This window comes from Solanum tuberosum, unplaced genomic scaffold (assembly GCF_000226075.1).
Source record: "Solanum tuberosum cultivar DM 1-3 516 R44 unplaced genomic scaffold, SolTub_3.0 scf00106, whole genome shotgun sequence".
NCBI classification, from domain to species: Eukaryota; Viridiplantae; Streptophyta; class Magnoliopsida; order Solanales; family Solanaceae; genus Solanum; species Solanum tuberosum.
In genome coordinates this window covers 384488-405001 of record NW_006239032.1, presented here as the reverse complement: position 1 = coordinate 405001, position 20514 = coordinate 384488, and the positions used below count along the sequence as shown (strand labels likewise).

At 30.3% G+C, this 20514-nt stretch overlaps 2 protein-coding genes across 2 annotated transcripts; one reads left to right on the top strand and one right to left on the bottom strand.

Moving 5' to 3' along the window:
• Positions 1 to 339: 339 nt before the first annotated feature.
• LOC102582752 (leucoanthocyanidin dioxygenase-like) lies at positions 340 to 3994 on the bottom strand. Its single transcript, XM_006349390.2, has 3 exons — positions 3198 to 3994; positions 993 to 1326; positions 340 to 896 (listed from the first exon to the last, which is right to left on the bottom strand). Exons 1-3 carry the CDS (start codon positions 3713 to 3715, stop codon positions 648 to 650), a joined length of 1101 nt encoding a protein of 366 aa, XP_006349452.1. The 5' UTR covers positions 3716 to 3994; the 3' UTR covers positions 340 to 647.
• A 1815-nt stretch (positions 3995 to 5809) lies between these two features.
• LOC102582082 (uncharacterized) lies at positions 5810 to 10481 on the top strand. The gene is made up of 2 exons (XM_006349388.2): positions 5810 to 8985; positions 9518 to 10481. The coding sequence occupies exons 1-2, from the start codon at positions 6700 to 6702 to the stop codon at positions 10157 to 10159; spliced, it is 2928 nt and encodes a 975-aa protein (XP_006349450.1). The 5' UTR covers positions 5810 to 6699; the 3' UTR covers positions 10160 to 10481.
• Positions 10482 to 20514: the final 10033 nt, after the last annotated feature.

Genomic DNA, 20514 nt, shown 5'->3' with positions numbered 1-20514 from the left:
TATGTAACTTTGCATAAGAATCATTATGTAACTTTGCAATAATTTAGTTGTAGTAATAAAAAATCACTAAACTTAGCTTAAGTATCACAGAAAATTACTAAAACATTTTATTTTTTGGTAACCAAGACAATCATTCAGCTTTGCCTACATATCATATAAAATATTTCTTTTGATTCATCCTAATTAATGACTTTTTTTCTAGGATTTAGGAAAAATTGAGTAACTTTTTTGTTATAAAATAGTATAGCAACTTCGTGATACTTTGGCAAAGGTAAGTGATTTTTACATTACAAAACAAACAATGAACCAACGCCAATCCCATTATCAAACAGTTGATCATAAAATGAACAATTAATACCATAATATTGTATTAATTAGATGAACCACATATCTATTGAAGGGATGAATACAAGATTTGACAAAACAAATTAAAGTGAATTTGACAAAAGATTTGAAAACACATAGGAATATGACAGCACATATTGTATTATTACATCACATAGGACATAGGGTATTTACTGTGTTATGTTTTACCAATTGGCATATATACACAGTAACTTCCTAAATACTATATATAGGACATATAAAAGGTAATTTAATTGGATCATTTCTCGTTTTGTGCGTATCAGGGTCATGCTAAAGGACATTTATCTTGGCGATTTTAGTGATTCAACTTGAGATTTTCCTCTAGGTCCGTTGGTTCTAATGAAAGCTCGATACTCGTTGAACGTCGTCGGTAAATATAACGCCGGCTGATCCTCCGTCACAAGTTCATCTGCAGGTTTAATTAGGATGTCACCTCCTGGATTGTAGAAAAATGCTAAAGAGACACGTTCTTTCCCTGAATTAACGATCACACGATGCTCTATGCTCTTGTATATTGCATTGCTTAGTACCTGATGCATGCAATCATTACAAAAAAAATTACACTATCAATACATAAGTTAAAGTCGTTATTATTGATGAGATTACTAGATGTTATGAATACAGACCTGAATTTGATCTCCAATATTAACAATGAAGGCATTAGGAACCGGCTTAACCGTTATCCAGTCATCACCACGACGGACTTGGAGGCCGGGGACGTCGGTGTCGGGGAGGAGAAGGGTCATGCCACCAGGATCAGAGTGGGAAGAGAGTCCAAGTGTTAGGTCAGGCTGGGGACATTTAGGGTAAAAATTAACCCTTAAACATGCACCTCTTTCATTGTCTCCACCAAATTTTGTGTGTAGATAATTTTCATTTAATCCAAGGTTAATCGACAAGATATTTGTTATTTTTCGACATAATTTCACTACTTCTTGTCCATATTCAGCAATTATTTTCCTAAGAGGTCACAAATCACAAAAAGGAAAAAAAAAAAAAAAGTCAGTTAGATGGACAAAATGTACTATATTATATTATTCTCACATTTGACATGTTTTTAAGAAGGATCGTACTTTTTTAAAAAGATACTATTAATAAGACATCAACTTGCATTTACCAACTAGCCAAGGTGGCCAGGACCACGGTCCCAAACATAAATTGGACCTGACTCATCAGTATTACGTGATTTGATTATGTAAATATATTTTTTCACATGGCTAGTACATCCACATTAAGGCCTGTTTGGGGTGAAGCTATCAAAATCAACTTATTTCAAGAAGTATCCCTTTTTTCAATTTATATAATATCATTTTCTTGTTAATCAGCTTAAAAAGAAATGTCATACTTGTGTATTTAGTAATAATTTATATATCAAAGTTTAAAAAATCTCTAAATATTTGTGACCTCTTAAAAAGGATCTTTTGTTCATTTTGCAAAGGGGTAGCTAGATATTTTGTAGTAGTAAAAAAAGACATTGTTGACACTTGAAATATCATTCTTCGTGAGAAAAATTGTTTTGATTCTCACATGTCATTTTATGCTTATGTGAGGGGCTGATTTTGATGGACATGTGTAAAAAGTTTAAAGTCTTTGAGTTTATTTGAATAGTTTTAAAATATTTTTAGAGTGTTTAAGTAAATTAAAATAAATGTTTATGAGCATTTAATTTTAAGTTAAAATGATAAAAAGAAATACGGTAAAAAATCATAAACTAAAATTTCTAACTTATGAAAGTCAATTAAAAGAACTCTTAGTAGTCCAACAATTTCTCTAAAGTTTATACTGTTATTGTTTCAATAAAAAAAGACAATAGATTTTGAGCGGAAAATAAAATTTATGGATCGTAAAAAAATTTAGAGCGAAAAGCTAATCTAATTAAAGGACTTTCTATACCATAAATTTTGATTCTACAATTTTCTTTTCATTCACAATCTAATTTCAAAATACTTTATCTTATTCAATTTATTTATTATATATTTACTTGATATGAGTTTAAAAGAAGTAAATATATCTTTCTGTAGACAAATGGAGGAAGATAAAAATGTCCAATTATTAAGAGTCTCACACAAATATTATAGTTTATGTGAGATTCATAGTAAAATTTCTCATTTTTTTTAACTTGATCCAGCATCATGTCCGGTGGTGCATGCCAAATCTTTGAAAAAGTAATCCAATCTCAGTTTTGTCGTATTTCATTTTCTTAAGATTAAATTTAAAATTGAATTGAATAAATAAATATTTTAAAATTAACTCCATCCGTTTAAAAAGAAACATATATTTTCCCTTTTAGCTTGTTCCAAAAGAAATGATTCATTTTCTTTTATGGCAACAATTTAGTTTCAGATTTTCACGTGATATGTTTAAAATTATGCGGTTAAATGATGTTTTGATATATTTGACATAAACTTTAATTTAAAATTATAAAATTGAAAAATCTTCTTTATTTTCTTAAACTCGATACAAAATAAAATTAAGTCATTCTTTTTAAAACGAAGAATTATAATATATAATTTAAATTTTAAAAAATAACAAGTATCGCGTGTAACTCTGAACAACTAAAATATTTGTCAATAGAGAATAGAAAAAGGAAATGATTAACACACCGACGCAACATGTGAGAATGTGTAAAGTCGTATATGTATCTTATTTAAAGAAAGTACGTGCGCAGACGCATTTACTTCTTTATGTAAAGTCGTATATATAAGTAGTTTTTAATTAATATTCATTCCCTTTTACGTAAGTATAAAAAAGTAAAGAAGATTACGATATATATCTCAAATAGACTTAAACATGCTATATAAAAAAGTTAAAATTAAAGAATTACGATTTACCTGCATGTAATGGGAAGGGAAGGCCATTTTTTGTCATCCCTCAAAGGCTCAGGGAGATAATGAAGGAAGAAATAATCACTCCAATCCAATTTTCCACCTTTTTCCACTCCAAGTCTGCTTCCATATCCTTCATAAGTAACCGGTGAATTCGCAAACTTCTGCTTTTCCTCTGGCGGGAGATGAAAGAACTCCTGCCAGACACCACGTGCGTTAGCCATGAGTTCATGACTAACGCCGTGGTTCACCACCTGGAAGAAACCCCATTCGCGACAAGCCTTGGAAATGAGTTCTATTGTCTCATCGCGAATGGATTCATCCAATGACTTCAAGTTTTCAAGGTTAATTAACGGAATATTATCAAGTACATGTGATGATGACGACAACGTTGTTGTCTCCTTGAAACATGGACGATCCGCTGGTCGTTTCACGTACCGGTCGGGGATTTCTCGAATGCCACTTTCCGAGAGTCCTTGAACTCGGACAATTGGCTCCGGCCAGCTTTGCAAGCAATTACTCATGTTTATTTCGTTTGTTCAGTACTCCTAACTGTTATAACTAGCGCTAGATATATTTGTAGCACTTTACAAGATAGGTTGTGGTTGTGGTTGTGATTGTATGAGGCTTAAAAGTCTTTGATTGTGGATGATAATAATGATGAAAAAGATTTTTCGAAGTTGACGTGAGCTTGAGAACGTGATTTTCATGAATTCAAAGCCATATGTATATATAGAGAGAGGAGCTAAAAAGGAGATTTTATATTATCGTGTAGACACGTAGTTTAATTTATATTTTGTGAAGATGTGGAGACATATTTATATGCACAAACAAAGAGTTTAAGTAGTGCTTATGGCGCCGTGATGATCTTGACTTGTTCTATTTGTGACTCTGTCCTCACTTACTGCCTTCCCCCCCCCCGACCCCACAACCCCCACTTCTTTCCTACATTCAGTTTTACTTGTTCATTCACTTTACTAATTATAATATAAAGATGTAAAACTATACATCAATTAATTAATATGTATATTGTGATAAAATATTTATATTAATTAATCTCTCCATCCCAAGTAGATTTCAGATTTCAAGATTCAAACAAATTTATCTTCGATTGTAAATTTTGAAGATTTTAGGCGTAAATTTCCAATCAAAAAATTTGAAGATTTCATACGCAAATTTTCGATCAAACTTAAATTGTTTGACTCTCGAAAAATGAAAAGTGTTACATAAATTGGAATAAAAAAATATTATTTATTAAAGAATATGTAAAATTCAAAATAATAAATAAAAGTGAACCTATGAAATAACTAATGTGATTTGGTCAAAATTTCTATGACTTAACATTGTAATTAAGGGAACGATTAATATGATTTGGTCAGACTTCTATAACGTAATATTGTAACTTAACTTTTGCTTAGAAAACAAATGAATACTTTAAGCACCTGTTAAATATGATCCAAATACTGAAAGTGCTTCTAGACTCTAGTACCAAGTCATGTTGATATTTTGAAAATGCATTTTGGGGTGAAATAATTAATATTTGTAAGGAAAAAATAAAAACAAAAATAATAATAATAATAATAATAATAATATTTTTAATGTACTAGTAAAACAATTTTGCAAAGAATAGAGTTTAGAACTGACCCAAAAACAAAAAGAGAAAAAAAAAAAAAACCAGAGCAAAAGGTGTATATTTTTAGCTTCGTTCTAGTATATATATAAATATAATTTGGATCATTATTAGAAAAAAAGGATCATTACTAATGCAACTATTCACCGTTCCGATCTTTATTTTATATGATTATTTATTTTACGAAAAATATTTAAAATATTTTTAACGTATTAAAATTTGTTAAAAAATATTCTCCTTCTATCTACTGGATCAATTTTCCCCAAATTTTATCTATTTGGATTAAAAAGTGTTTAAAGTTGACCCAAAAACAAAAAAAAAAAAAAAAAAAAAACCAGAGCAAAAGGTGTATATTTTTAGCTTCGTTCTAGTATATATATAAATATAATTTGGATCATTATTAGAAAAAAAGGATCATTACTAATGCAACTATTCACCGTTCCGATCTTTATTTTATATGATTATTTATTTTACGAAAAATATTTAAAATATTTTTAACGTATTAAAATTTGTTAAAAAATATTCTCCTTCTATCTACTGGATCAATTTTCCCCAAATTTTATCTATTTGGATTAAAATTAAGTCCAAAAATTCGCTTCTACTTAATTATTAGAAGCTGATGTGGAATATATACATTTTAAATTAAATATGTGAGTTGGTCTCACGTAATTAAACATTTTAAATACTTGTTTTTGGTGTTTTCCTTGGGAGAAATAGGTGATGAGAAAGAGAAACTACCTTTTTAGGAGTATGGCGGTAGTGTGAAAATTGGCATGTAAGTCTATTTGGTTAATCCTATGAGATGCCACTTCTTTTTTAGATAAAGTCTATGTAGTAATAGATATTCAACTAGTTGTTGGATCATTGTTTCAATTCCTATGTATTTTGGCCATGTTTTTATTGAATGAGACAACTAGGCAGAAATTATCAAATTTCAAAGGCCTGACTTTTTCTTGTTGAGGCCTACCGTGTGTTCTGATACTATAGTTGATGTGATCTGGCTGAAATGTTTTCCTTGTTGGCTAATTTGGCTGAGATGAGCAGCAAATCAAATGACGACGTCTCTTCTAATTTTCTTGTCAGCGACAAACTTATGAACAAGCAGAAATATGCCCTGAAATCTATTTGACTATGTTAATGTAATGTAAAATACAATTAAAACTTAAAAACATGATATAGTATAGTAGTTAAGAATCTAACTACATGTTCCTATAACCACCATTGGTTTTTCTATAGCATCCATTTACTTGTTGCTGAAAGATCGGAGATTTCTTGATGCAAACATATGCTTATTGGTTTTATTTTTCTTCACATACTATTATTATCCAATTTCTGCCAAAACGCATGCAATAATTCTCTTCTTCTCAACTCTATTGGTAATGTATTGTTTTCTCTTTCACTTCTTATTCGAGTTTTAATTTCAACCAATATTGTATTTGTCCTGCTATTGGCAAACAAATCTAACGAGTGATTATTATATAAAATCCCATTTTTTGCTGTTGGATTTTCATCCCTATTAGCGAGCTCTATGACCAACACAAAGACCCATTAATCTTCCAAAAAGTTGATGGGTTTTTGTGGACTATCCAAATTGATCTCTATTTACACCCTGGTATACATTTTCGTTTCTTAATTCTCTTTGTTTAATCGATTCTTGTTATGAAAATCTTTTAATATTGTTTCTACAGGAATTGTGTTTGAATTGATTTTTCAAGGTGGGATTTTTATTCTTTGTCTTGATCTAAAGGGAATTGATCAAAGTTTATATATTTTTTAAAAGAACTAGGTGGGTATAGTGAAGAAAAAATAGATATTCAGATCCCATTTCTGAGAAAGTTGCTTCATTTTAGGTATTGGGTTGTTAAGATTGGAGTTAAAATGAGGAAAGTTGTAATCTTTCCTATTAAAGTGTGTTATAGGACAGTTTGGAATCATCCATTCCTTGTGGGTATGTTGTGTTTCTTGGCATTTCTGTACAGATCATTTCCTTTTGTGTTTTCAATCTTGGTGTCTGTCTCCCCTATTCTTGTCTGCACTACTGCACTGCTTGGAACTTTACTAAGTTATGCTCAGCCTAATATACCTGAATTTGAATGGGAAGAAAACACAACTGATCATATAGTGCCTTTGGAAACACGAGATGCTATTCCTGTTGAGAGTGATAATAGTTGTTACTTCACCGAGAGATATAGTGATCAAGAAAGGGATAAAGTAGACCAATCAACGCATAGCGAGGTTCATAGGGGTAAAAGATTTGGTGATCATTCTGCTCTAATTGGTGGGCAAGTGGCAAGGGAGTTTTATGAGCATAAGAATGAAGACAAATTTAGTGATGCTGAACTTATGGAGAACCAGTATTCTCCCACTTCGAAGGTTGATGATGAGAGCGTTGAGTTTGATAATGACAAATCAGTTGATTCTAGGAGGGTTAATCTTGATTCTCCTCTTGGTTCACCTTGGAAACATAGGGAGGAGGCCTTATATTCAGGGTCTGATGGAGCAGAGAGCTCCTCTCCGGATGCTTCAATAGCTGATATTATGCCAATGCTTGATGAGCTCCATCCACTTTTAGATGAAGACAATCCTCAACTTGTCGGTTTGTCACATGATGTATCTCATGCCCATTCAGAAAGTTCTACCAAGTCCTCCGAGAGTGATGATGATGTTTCTGAAGACCAGGAAGAAGTAGAAGTTGCAGATGATGAAGAAGAAGAAGAAACACGAGATACAGAAGGTCTAAAGTCTGCTATTACATGGACGGAGGAGGATCAGAGAAATCTGATGGACTTGGGAACCTCCGAGCTAGAAAGGAATCAACGATTGGAGAGTCTTATTGCAAGGAGAAGATCACGAAAGAACATGAGTTTTACAGATGAAAAGAGTTTAATAGACTTGGTAACTGCTGATTTCATGCCTCCCATTTCAACAGCAAGACAGAACCCTTTTGATCTTCCTAATGATAACTATGGCCCTGGACTCCCTCCTATCCCTGGATCTGCTCCATCTATTTTGTTGCCAAGGTATAGGCGGAACCCATTTGATCTTCCTTATGACCCAAGTGAAGAAAAATCTGATTTTACAGGAGACACTTTCGAACAAGAGATTATCACATCTCAACCAAAAGAGACATTTTTTAGGAGGCATGAAAGTTTTAATGTTGGGCCCTCAATCTTTGGGTTGAACAAGAAAGATACACGTTTTAGACCTTATTTTGTTCCTGATATGATGGCTGCTGAAGGAACAAGTTATTCACCATTTCAAAGGCACCCCAACGATCTCAGTGATTCCAAAGTAAGTTCTGTTCTTGAAACAGAGTCACAGGGCTCAATTGAAGATCTTGAATACAAGAACCTCACTGAAGAAGATGTAGAAGACAAGAACCGAAATGAAGACAAAAACCTCACAGATGAACATATCTTCAAGGAGCCAGAGCTGATATCCAAGATAGAGCATGCTACCGAGGATATTGGGCATGGAAGCCAATCCTCCGAAGAAGTAGAATGTTTGATCCTAGGTGCATCTGATAAAAGAGATATTGAACTCGATGACACTGATCTAAATATGGAAAATCATCATGAAGTGGTACCAATTGTGTTCCATGAAGAAACAACAACCATTTCCATGGAACTTAATCCATCTAAAATTTGTTCAAAATCAGCAACTTCTGAACAAAAATGCAGTAGTCAGTCAAGTTCTTCGTCATCATCAGAAGTAGGTGAAAGGATCTTTCCTGACAAAGTAGTAGTGAGATTAAGTTCAGAGGAAGCGATGTGTCATGTTGAAACCATCTCTGAGAATAATGTGTCAGATCTGAACATCACAAGGAGTTCAGTGGAGGAGACTTCACATTTGGAACCTATTTATGATGCCAGTCCTCCTTCCATTAAGAAAAATACTTCTTCCTCCTCAATTGCTTCAGATATGCTTCTAGAATCTGCCCCTGAGATGGAAAATAATCAAGACACTGAGAAGTCCATTTCACAAATATTTTCATCAGCAGATTCCCAAGAATTAAGGCTGAGGGAGGCTATAACTGACAAAAATGAGCTTCATGTCGCAAAGTTGGAGATATCAAAACATGATGAAGTCTTTGGCAGTCCAAGTGCTCCTCCAGTGCTTGTAGCAGATAGTCAGGCATCTAGTGATTCGAAATCGCCTACAAAAGTAAGTAATTAGTAGTACTCCCTATTCAATACTATAAATTGCAAAAGCTTTTATCATGAAGAGAGTTATCATGCATATCCTTTTACAGATGAACAAAGTTATCATGCATATTCTTTAATCTATCTGGACTAAATTATACCAAGATCTTAGCTTTTATCAAGTTTTAATAAACCTTATTTAGCTTTTCTCTTTAAAATTGTTTCTTTATTTGAGATAATTGAAAATCAATTACTTAATCCAATTATGTTTAATTGCATATGATGATAAAAAACCAAACACTAAGTTGGATTTGAAGTGATGCAATATAGGCCAAAAAAATTGTTGGAAACAAATCATTTTTCAATTTAACCAAATATATTGTTGTCTAGATTATACATCTCACATTCTTTGAATCCCAACCTTACTATTCAAATTATGATTCTTTCCTTGCTCTCAAAGCTTTTGATGTTAGGGTTAAAAAATGAGAGTTATCAATATAGTTCAACTTGTGCTATTTATTTGGATCTTAAGTGAATCTAATTTTGATATACAGGAGGCACCTGTTTCAATGGAGAAAGAAAGGACCACAGAAAGCTTAAATATGTCAAAAGATCAAGAAGTTCCTCCTGAGTCTGTTCTTAAGCCATCTAATGCTAAGATGGCAACTGAAGAATCAGAGAGTTTGAAAAATATACCAATTCATAAGGTATCAAGTTTGAAAGACCATGAGATGGGACTACCAACTCTTGAACCAAGACCAACAAGAGACATTGATTTGATTAATAAGCAGACCCTTGAAGAGAATGTTAACAGACACGTCCTTCATGATTCAATTGATGGTGATGTGCATGTTAGAGAATCCAAAGGAAATGAAGCTTATCTACATTCACAGAATATGGGGACAGACTCAGCTATGAAACAAGTCATGAAAAATGATATAGATAAACCAAACACGAGCCTTCAACAACAATTAAAAACCGAATCAAGTCTCCAAAAAATTGTTGTATCTGAAAGAAGTGAAGCTGATGCAGGCAAAATAGATCAAGAAGATAAGGTAACTACCACCGAAAAGCCAAATCATGCAGTTGAGTTGCCTCAAGAGACAGGTGTAGTTTCTGGTGGTGTTATAGGCAAGAAAGAAAACCACACAATTCAGGCTCAAGTTCAAGTTCCAGTGACTTCAAAAGAAAATTGAAAGAACATGAGGTATCTTTTCTGAAACAATTTTTTTCTTTGTTAGTAGATGAATTAATTAATAGATGTTCAAGTTGGTCTCGTTCATGTTTAGGATATGGGTAGTTAGTATTCTTTTTTTTTTCTTACTTGGTTGTGCATTTGTCAGAGCGACGAGTGAACTGCTTATTCTTCAAGAATAACTTGTATTTGATTTCTTGAAGAATTTTTCTTAGCAGTTGTGGAGATAAACAATGTACTTTTGGCATGTAAAACTTGCTCCTTAGGTGTGTTCCTATGTAAAATAATATCGAGGCAGTTGTATTTTTTTTAACCTCCCCCTAGTTTCCTCTCTTTTACGCTTCTTCGATTTGATAGGTATGCAAATTTCATATAGGGGATAGACTATTTGGCTTCTTACTAATCCTTGTTGAACATAGAAATGGAAAGGAATATTCCACAGTATTTGAATTCAGGGACTTGCATATTTTGTTTAATTTGTGACCATTCATTGTATTACTTGAGCACTTGTACTTGAAAAACTTCTATTTTGAGCTAAAAGTCTATCAGAAACAACCTCCCTACCCCACAAAGTTATGGATAAGACCTGCATATATTCTACCCCACAAAGTTATGGGTGTAAAGGCTCTCACTGGAACTGAAACTCTATCTTGGTCACTTGCTCCCAAAGCCTAAATCTGTATTTTCAGTTGCTAGTGAAATTGTTGCTTGACACCGTCTACACCTATAGTGCCAAGGACTGATTGTCTATTGTCACCAAAATTGCCATATTTTCAACCCACAACATAAATACAAATATAAATCAAAATTAGCTAAAAGTAAAAAAAATGATTACTCTTTTAAATTATGATTTTATAGATTATAAGCATTTTAAGTTGACCAAACATAATTAACTAATTGTAATTTCTGAAATATTCTCCCTAAAACATAATTAATTAACTTGTTATTGTCTCTCTATTTTATATCCAAACCGAATCTTTTTTAAGAAATTATATATTATTTTCAATTTTAACTTCACCGAGTAAGGTCGCGATATCTCTAAACCCCTAAAATATAATAATGTGCAACGACCAATTAAAAGCACGTAATCAGACGGTCAACATAATCGTTTATCATGATGTAACCGATGTTGTGTGTGCATCGTTTCAATTTGTATGACATATTTAACTTGACACGAAATTTAGAAAAAAAATATGTTTGAATTTAGTAATATAAATGTACCAAAATGTATTTTAATATTGTGGTCTTAAACATGTTACTATAGGAAGTGCTAAATGGCCAGAAAATTTGGCCAGAAAAATGAAAAAACTATAATACTTTTTTTTATTTTAAAATAAACTGATCTTTTTTTCATTTTTTAGTTAAAAGGTACTAAAGTTAAAATGGTAAAAATGTTTAAAAAGGTAAAGTAACATAGATAAAATATCATTCTGGCCAAAAAGATTTTTCCTATATATATATATATATAATCTTTGATTTGTTTGAGCCGCGGGTTCTTGAGAACATCTTCTCTACCTCGAAAGGATAATGATAAAAACTACATACACTTTGTCTTTCCGAGATCCCACTTTATGAGATGTGATCTCAATCCCATTGGTTTACAAGTACCAAAGGGAATTTGATGCTCTCTCTTTTTGTTATTAATTAGTGGAGCAGTATGCATGTATATCTACCTATAAATTATTATATTAATTTGATCAAAGATTAAACATATTGCCCACAATCCCATTAAAATTTTCACTAATAATAAAAGTGTATAACTATAGTCTATATACAAAAGATAAGCGGCAGAGTTGTTGCAAAAAAAACAAAATGGAGTTCCCAATTTCCCATTAGCAGCTGATAATTCATTGTATCATGCCATAAATTAAACCTTTGCATTTATAATAGTGTAATTAGTCAAGGAAAAATTGGAAGGGTAATTAAACAATGGACATGGGTGACAAAGAGTCAAAGAGTTGATTTACACGTTTGAAATTAACTTTATTAGTATATTATATGTGCACTAATTTCAATGTAATTAAAACTTAAATTTAATGTAAATTTTGTCTGTTATATCAAACTATTTGACTCTTTTTTTTTATATATTATTATAGGAAAAGGCGTGGTTTTAGTTAAATATTCTTTTGGTTTGTACGTGAAGATTATTTTACATGGTCAATCAATAAAAAATACTATATAAGATATCAAAAAATAGTATTCCCTTGTTTTTTATGTGATATAAGGGAGTTTATTATAAATTCTTATTTTCATATCTGTCACATACTGAATTACGTTACCCAACCTACACTCCAAATATTTTTATATTTATCATGCTCAATATGAATCCTTAATTAGTTAATCATAACTACGAATAAAATATAATAAAAAAATACTTTTTTGACTATTAACATATTAAATGTATCACATGAAATAAAATAGAGAAAAAAATATATTTTTTATATTTATAAACTTTAAATTATGAATCCAGCTCGCCTAAAGTAATATGGTATTTGGAGAGAGGTGTCATTAATTACATAATCGTTGCGCCGCTAATTATGATAATGTTTGGCCGACGTGAACTTGCCACTATTTGATGCCTTTTTGTAGTTCCATTCATCTACTTTGATGGGCCCTCTCCCAATTGAAATAGCAAGAAAAGAAAATTAAAGTTCTACTAATTAGACTAGTAATTTATAATAATAATATTATTAAAATTGAAATTTGCTGTGATTTGCAATAATTGATTTTAGCTAAATATGATAGATCTATAGGTTTGGGCATCGAACCTTAAGCCAAGATCTAACAAAGCGAATTAAAATATCAAGTTGAGTTGAATTCAGATGAAATTGAAAGCGAATTAAATTTACTAATTTATATTTTTAAATTTTCTAATTGCACTCAGATGGAATTGAATTACAAACATTGTTAGTTTAAATTTAAATTAAGAATCCAAGTTCAAACAAGATTAACTTAATGATGAACATATAATAGAACAGTCGAGCGAAAAAAAAAAAGAAGAATTAAAAAAAAATGTAAAATATTAAACTTTTTAAAATTTTGGAATTCTTAAAATTAAAATGTTAATTTTATTCCGTTGCACCCATAAAGTAGTATTAATTAATGCTGTGTATTAAAGTTACATTAAATTAATTAAATAAGTAAACAAATAAAAATTATTTAAAAAATATTACTGTATTTATTCAGAAACAGAGTTTAATTTATTTAATAAAATGGCCGATGGCTAAAATTTTTTTTTTTTTTAAAAAAAAAAAGTTCAATGGATGAAATTTACATTTTTCAAAATGAACATTCATTCATTTCTTTCTTTTTCGTCGACTATGACAACTGAAACGATATGAAAAATCATGTTTTGTAAAGTTGAAGGGTCGGTGGGGGCTATTTTGAAAAGTCAGACTGATCAAATGTCTTCATTCAAGCAATAGTACATAAAAAGAATGAAACGAAGTGAGAGATCAACGGATAAGAAAAAAAGTCGAGTCGATCAGGCTTGATGGTAGTAAAAAACAAAATAATATTAGAATTTAATCTTAAAAGAAACAATATTACGTATACAATGACTGATCAAATGACTAGAGTAGCTCAACTTGAGTTGAACTGAGTTGGTTCAATTAAACTCGAGTTTTAACCAAGTTGAGCTGAGCTGAGCCAAACTCTAACCAAAGCCAAGTGAGTCAAGCTAAAATATAGCCTTACTGATCAATCCTCAGCTTGTTGATCAGCTCATCGATCATAAAAACACATAATTTGTAAACAATTAATACCTAACCACATGCTATTTTCTTGTTTATTTTTACTTATCTACTATGTTAAAAATAGATTTTTATTTTATCAATTAATATAATAATTATTTCTTCTAATTTACTTAAAACATTAATTACTCCTTCAAAATTCATAAAATCTCTTTCAAAACTATATGTGAAGTCTTGAAAGTTATCCAAAATAGATCACTATATGAAGGTATCAACCAATTGGTTCGATTTCAGCTAAAATTGGTAAACCTTATTCACACTCACTAAATCCTTTTATGTATCACATACTTTCACGTTCTCATTTCATTGTTAGGATAAGTTTTTGTACAATCTTTAAGAAGAAAAAAAATAATTCGAAGAAATAATTAATCATTTCAAATTCATTAAAAACCATACATCAATTAATATTAGTATCATGATTAAATATGCATTTAATTTATTTTCTAAACAACTATTCAAAGTTCATTATAAACAAGTAAAAGTGATCGAAGAAAATACTTATAAAGACTTAAATTCATCAAATCTCTTTCAAAACTATGCAAAATGAGTCATTCACATTCACTAAACTTTTCTTTTGTATCACATACTCCCACAGTTCTCATTTCATTGTCAGCACAAGATTGTATACAATTTATTTTTATTTTTTAAAAATAATTAGAATTGTAATTACTTATTTCAAATCCATTAAAAATTATGAATTAATAAATATAAGTATCATGATAAAATATTTTATTATTTTAAAAAATATATATATGCAAAGTTCATTATGAATAAGTAAAAGTAAATAGGAGCTAGAAGATATTTATAACGATTTAAATTCATCAATTCTCTTTCAAACGATACAAAATTGGACGTGAAGTCTTGAAAGTTATCAAAAATAGATTACGTGTGAAGTTATCCCCCAATTTCTGTATTACATACTCCCAAGTCCCACCATTCTCATTTCATTGTCACAATTTCATACAATTTTTAAGAAGATTTTAATTAAAAGAGTAATTTGATTAATATATCTTCTATTAATTAATCTTTAATTTTTATCTATTTATACGCGCATCTTAATTTTAACATAATTAATACAAAGAACAATTTTTTTTAAAAAATAATTACTTTTCTCTTAATTTTTTAAATTAACAAGTATCCAAAAATACAACTAAATGGAAACGGAAGAACTATATGAACTCAGGCTGATATCACAAATATTTCAAGTCAATTTTTCTTCCATTACTGCTTTAACTTATTGTTTAGTCCTTCCAAAATTTAAGCTGTCCATTCATAGCAAAGAAAAAAAAAATAGACAAAACAAAAGTCATTTTTACACCTCTTTAAAACGTGGTAAATCGAAATGCATTATTATTTAGGGCCAATTTTTTGGTAGATAAAAAGCACAATCAATATGAATACTTAGCAATAAGGGTTTTCAATTGGGGACTATATGGTAGTTAAAAGGTCTATTTCCCAAATTTAATTATTTCCACATAAAGGGTAATAAATAAAGTAGCAAATCATTTTCCAAGTAAGTGTACTACTAACGTGGTATACTAGTCTAACTAAAATTTCATATGTCCATACTTTAACATTGTCACATCTCGACTCATTAATGTGTCACCCAAAGTACTCCACATGTTTAAAACAATGCTGATTGGAAATGACATTTCTTTTTATAAAAGTAATTAAATAAAAGTATATATCTAAAGAACGAATTAGTTGAATCATTTCTTTTATAATTAATAAAATCGACATCAAATATATGTAGGATTGTTGTTGTACACCATCTCCAATATAGTAGTCTTAGCTATCCACTCCACTATGACATGGTTGAGTGTTCGTCTCAATCACTTAGTAGGAGTACCTTTCCTTTTAATTGAGAGACTATGACTCAGAATTGATATGACTCCTCTCAATTAGAGATTCGAAAAAAAGATATGGAGTTTATCCAAAAAATGTTCTCTTGTGGTGGTACGTGGATTCTCGAGGGCCCAAGCTCCCCGTCTCAGCCAATCCCCCATTGGATCAAGCATCGTTTTGGTTTTAAAAAATTAATAGTGTTACTAAACCAAAACTGACGTGAAGTTTTTGTAATTACTAATTATCTCTTCATTTTTTTTTTGCTATAATGACTTTATAGATATATTAGAGAAAGTTAAGCGATTTATTGATATAAGGATAAATTAGAGAAATAAAGTAACTTGTTGATAAAAAATAAATTTAAGCGACTTTAATGAAAAAAATTCTAAAGTTGAATAACCTTTTAAAGTTACTTCCTTCGTTGCCCTATTTTTCTTTTTTGAAAAAAAGTTGAAATATGTCAACGAATTAACTTTGAGAAAATATTTATCTATGTCATTCGTTAAAAGTTTGGCTCATCTATACCATTTATGTTTGAGAAAAGACTCATCTATGCCATTATTTTGTTAACTAAAAATAGTTTCAGTTTTGCAAGATCATTGTTACATATGGTTAATTATGATTCGTCCACATCATTAATTAAATCATTTTTAAAGGAAAAAAAGCTCGAACTTTGAGAAAAAATTCATCTATGTCATATGTTAAAAGTTTGATTCATCTATACCATTTCAGTTAACAAATAATAGCATGAGTGACCATTTATCTCAAATGAAAATGACATAAATAAATCAAACTTTTAATAAATGACATAAATAAACTTTTTTCTCGACGTTCGATAGCATAATTCCGTCCGCAAAAGATGAAGCAATGTCCACCGTAACAAACCTCACAGGCCGATATTCCAAAGGTCTTAACTTACAAATTAAGAATATTTTTTTTCATACCTAAGCCTAATGATAGGTAATTGGACTTTATTTAATTAGTAGGGACTAATATCTAGTTTTGGCAAATCCTTCCAATCATAATACATATGAGTTTTATCAGATCTAGTAGCTTGTTTGCCAACATAACAACTTGATTAGCTTCACTATTATAATGGTTGATACATCAATTCATACTATATATTAGTGGCCCCTCATGATGTCCGCTATAACATGATTAGTTTTGGAATTGTCGATTTGGCCTCTTCAACATTTCAACCACAAGTTTAGATATATTCAGATTGATCATTTTTATATGTAATATACGAGGTGTGTGTTTATGTGTTCGATTTTATATTTGTTTAAGTTTCTATTTGTGCAGTTGTACACGCCAAACTTAAAAGACATAGATATCAATAGGAGCACGTTTATTTATTTATTTATGGAAAAACAACATAGTTAGACATACTTCACTATCATATATACTATTATTACCTATACTTTAAAAATATTACATATCTTACCACTATAATTAAGAGTTTCATATGTATCTTACACTTAGATACACATATTTTTGCTATAAGATACACAAAAATAGGGAAAGACGCGAGTGAGATTGGGAGAGGGAGGCGAGCAAGATTCGTATGTATCTCAGATACATGTGAATCACACTAGATACATGTATTTGTATGTATTTAGAGTGATTCACATATATTTGGGATACCAAACACATGGGAGAGTGGCGAGCGAGATGGGAGAGAGGAGAGGGAGGTGAGCGAGATTTGCTATGTATCCCAGATACATGTGAATCTACTTGGATACAATGTATTTGCAATAAATTACACCTAAATTTGACTCATGTATCCGAGATACATGTACTCAGACAAATCTGAAGACACCAAAATCTGGTAAGACACATAATATTACAAACTAAAGTATATCTAAGTAATTAGCTCCTAAACTAGTGGATAAATTCCGCATTATTTATTATGTCAAACTTATATCACATCATTTTAAGGTATAGTAGCAACTTTTCATGTTAGATGTTTGCTGTTGGACTTTTGTCACTGTGCCAAAAAGAAAGTTGTAGTGATCACGAGGTTTCCACAATTTTCTGGCTGTCTGTCTCCTATAGACAATTTTATTTATAAGATTTATCCTATAGTTCTACTATTTCTATGAAAAAGAAATTGAGTGGACTAACCTTCTTGGAGAAACAAGAGTACTCTATTACTCTATACTTTTGGCTCTCTAATTAGTACATGCATGTCATTGTGTCAAGTCTATTTCATTATTATTTATATATTAAAGAATCAAAATTTTAGCTCCATAAAGAAATAAATGGAATTGAAGGTGGATGACACACCCCTCTTTATAATACTTATAATTTAACATCTAATAAAATAAATTAAACCCCTTTCGTTAGTCTACAAAATCCACTAAAACAATCGAATGGTGTTATAATATGGGAAAACCGTATGAAATAGTAAACTATTAATTCAAATTAAATGTTATAATCACAGTTTTATTTAATTCTAATCCGTAGCAAACACTTTGTCGTTCGCCTCTCTCCCCAGAAGTCTCGCTCGCTACTCTCTCTGATCTCGCTCGCCACTCTCCCTCGCCTCTCTCACTTTATACAAACACAAATGTATAAAATTGTGTTGGTGTTTGTATAAAGCGAGAGAAAACTGTATATACAAATACAAATACATATCTCTTCATCCTTTACACTTATAATTATACAATACAAATCTTCCTCTGTCCAGTTCTCTTTTGCCTTTCTCTCTTTCTCGCTTTATACAAACACAAATTATACAAAATACAATGTATAATTTGTGTTTGTATAAAGCGAGAGAGAGATTTGATATACAAATACAACTGTTTTAACTCGATTCAATTGTGTACAAATTTAAATTCTATGCAGATATACAAACACAAAGAACATATACATATACAAACACAATTTTCATAGACAGACGCTCGATTTATACAAATCGCTGCAATTTATACAAATCAGACGCCTACGATTTTATACAAATCAAAGTTGCCTGCGATTTTTTTACAAATCTGATGCTCCATAGCATACTATATTTGCATGGGGAGCAAATAACAAAACTGTAGCTATAGAGCGCTAATATAATTTTTATATTTGCTTAACCTAAAATTTACTTCTTATAATAATGTTCTACTTCACTCCATCAGCAAGTAGTGGGCTTTTGGCCATGTAAACAAAGAAAGAAATTTGGAATTTTTAAAAGTTACTAAAATTGTATTTTGTTATACTTTTTGCAATAAATATTTAAAATTTAAATGTATTTTTCTATTAAAAAACATGAAATATAATGTTAATAGTGTTATTTTATAAAAAATAAAAATATTATGATAAATTTGTGAAAAGAAAAAATTAAAATAAGGTTTTGGGTATTGAAGTTGTATTTGAAAATATTCTAGCCAGATGTTGATTTTCAAATAAAGTGAAGAACTCTCATGGCCAAACGGGTTAAAACAAATCATTTTTAAAGTAGGTCCGTTTCTTTTTTAGGAACATTTGTAGTGTTTTTTATACACTGGGAAATATTTTTTCTCAAAATCTTTCATAAGGTACATAATTATAATTAAGGAAATTACTCTTTTTCCTCTGTTTTAGTTAGGAGTACTAAAATAAAATAGCGCGCTTGAATAAAACATGTATAATAAATACAGAGATATCATATTGTAATAATTGATATGAAGTACTATTTCATTTACACGAAGATGTCAGTGGAAAAGGTAGCTGTCCCCTTGCCCACATGCCGACCAAAATATGAAATATCAAAAGCCAACTCAATGACGTGAGGATTATTCAAACTATATAAAATATATAATTAATCAATTTGTATTTGTTGTGGGACTCAAACACCTCTTCATATTCATATTTAATTGGAATGTGATCCGAGAGTTCAAACAAAAATAAATTGACTTTAATATCATGTAAAATATAAAGATAATGATTAAATTTCCTTATAATATTATTTCAAGATCTGAATAAAAGCTATTTGTACATGTAAAAGTAATCTATCTAAGACAACAAATTACATAAAAAAAATATATACTTAAATATCACAATCTATAATTATACTATACGTAGATATGTCTATGTACATTCGATAACCATTTATATTATAAAAATACAGATATTATAAAGTAAATATGAATGAAACATTTCATATGTACGAATAAGATGTCGGTTGAAAAGGTGTTGTCCCCTTGGCCCTTGCCCACATTGCAGGCCAAACCTTACAAATTTAATTTTCGAAACTTTATAATATCATAACTACTATTTCTTTCGTTCACTTTTAATTGTCATGATTTCTTTCTTTAGAGTTAAAGTATAAAATTTTCGACTAATATTTTACGATGTACTTTTTCAAAACTTGCAATTTATAGTACTATTCGTATAGTTTGTGAATATTTATTTTTGTTTATTTATAACATCGAATTAATGTAATCTATTTCAATTTTAAAAATTAGTCAAATTGACTTTCGAAAAGCACAACATGACAATTAAAAGTGGACAAAGTAGTACATACTTTACGAATTGTATAATGTCTTAAATATTTATTTCACGACAGATTCATTAGCATAACTGTTGCTCTGGTAGGTGGTATCAATTTTCGACAACTTTCTAACTTTCATCATGAAACGGTTATCTATCCTGATTAATGTTTCAGATCTTACAGTTGGCTTTGAGCTTTCTTACTTGTTATGCCCCCACTAATGAAATGCTTTATCGGGTGTGACTAGGAGTGGCAAACGAGCGAGTCGAGTCGAATATGAATCGATAAAAAAACTAGTTA

Bases quoted from the DNA above. Each gene is read 5' to 3' on its own strand.
- LOC102582752 (XM_006349390.2), bottom strand. From the start codon at position 3,715: ATGAGTAATTGCTTGCAAAGCTGGCCGGAGCCAATTGTCCGAGTTCAA. The intron at 1,327-3,197 runs GTAAATCGTAAT...GTGACCTCTTAG, and splicing joins TCCCTTCCCATTACATGCAG to GAAAATAATTGCTGAATATG. The intron at 897-992 runs GTCTGTATTCAT...TGCATGCATCAG, and splicing joins ATATTGGAGATCAAATTCAG to GTACTAAGCAATGCAATATA.
- LOC102582082 (XM_006349388.2), top strand. From the start codon at position 6,700: ATGAGGAAAGTTGTAATCTTTCCTATTAAAGTGTGTTATAGGACAGTT. The intron at 8,986-9,517 runs GTAAGTAATTAG...TTTGATATACAG, and splicing joins ATTCGAAATCGCCTACAAAA to GAGGCACCTGTTTCAATGGA.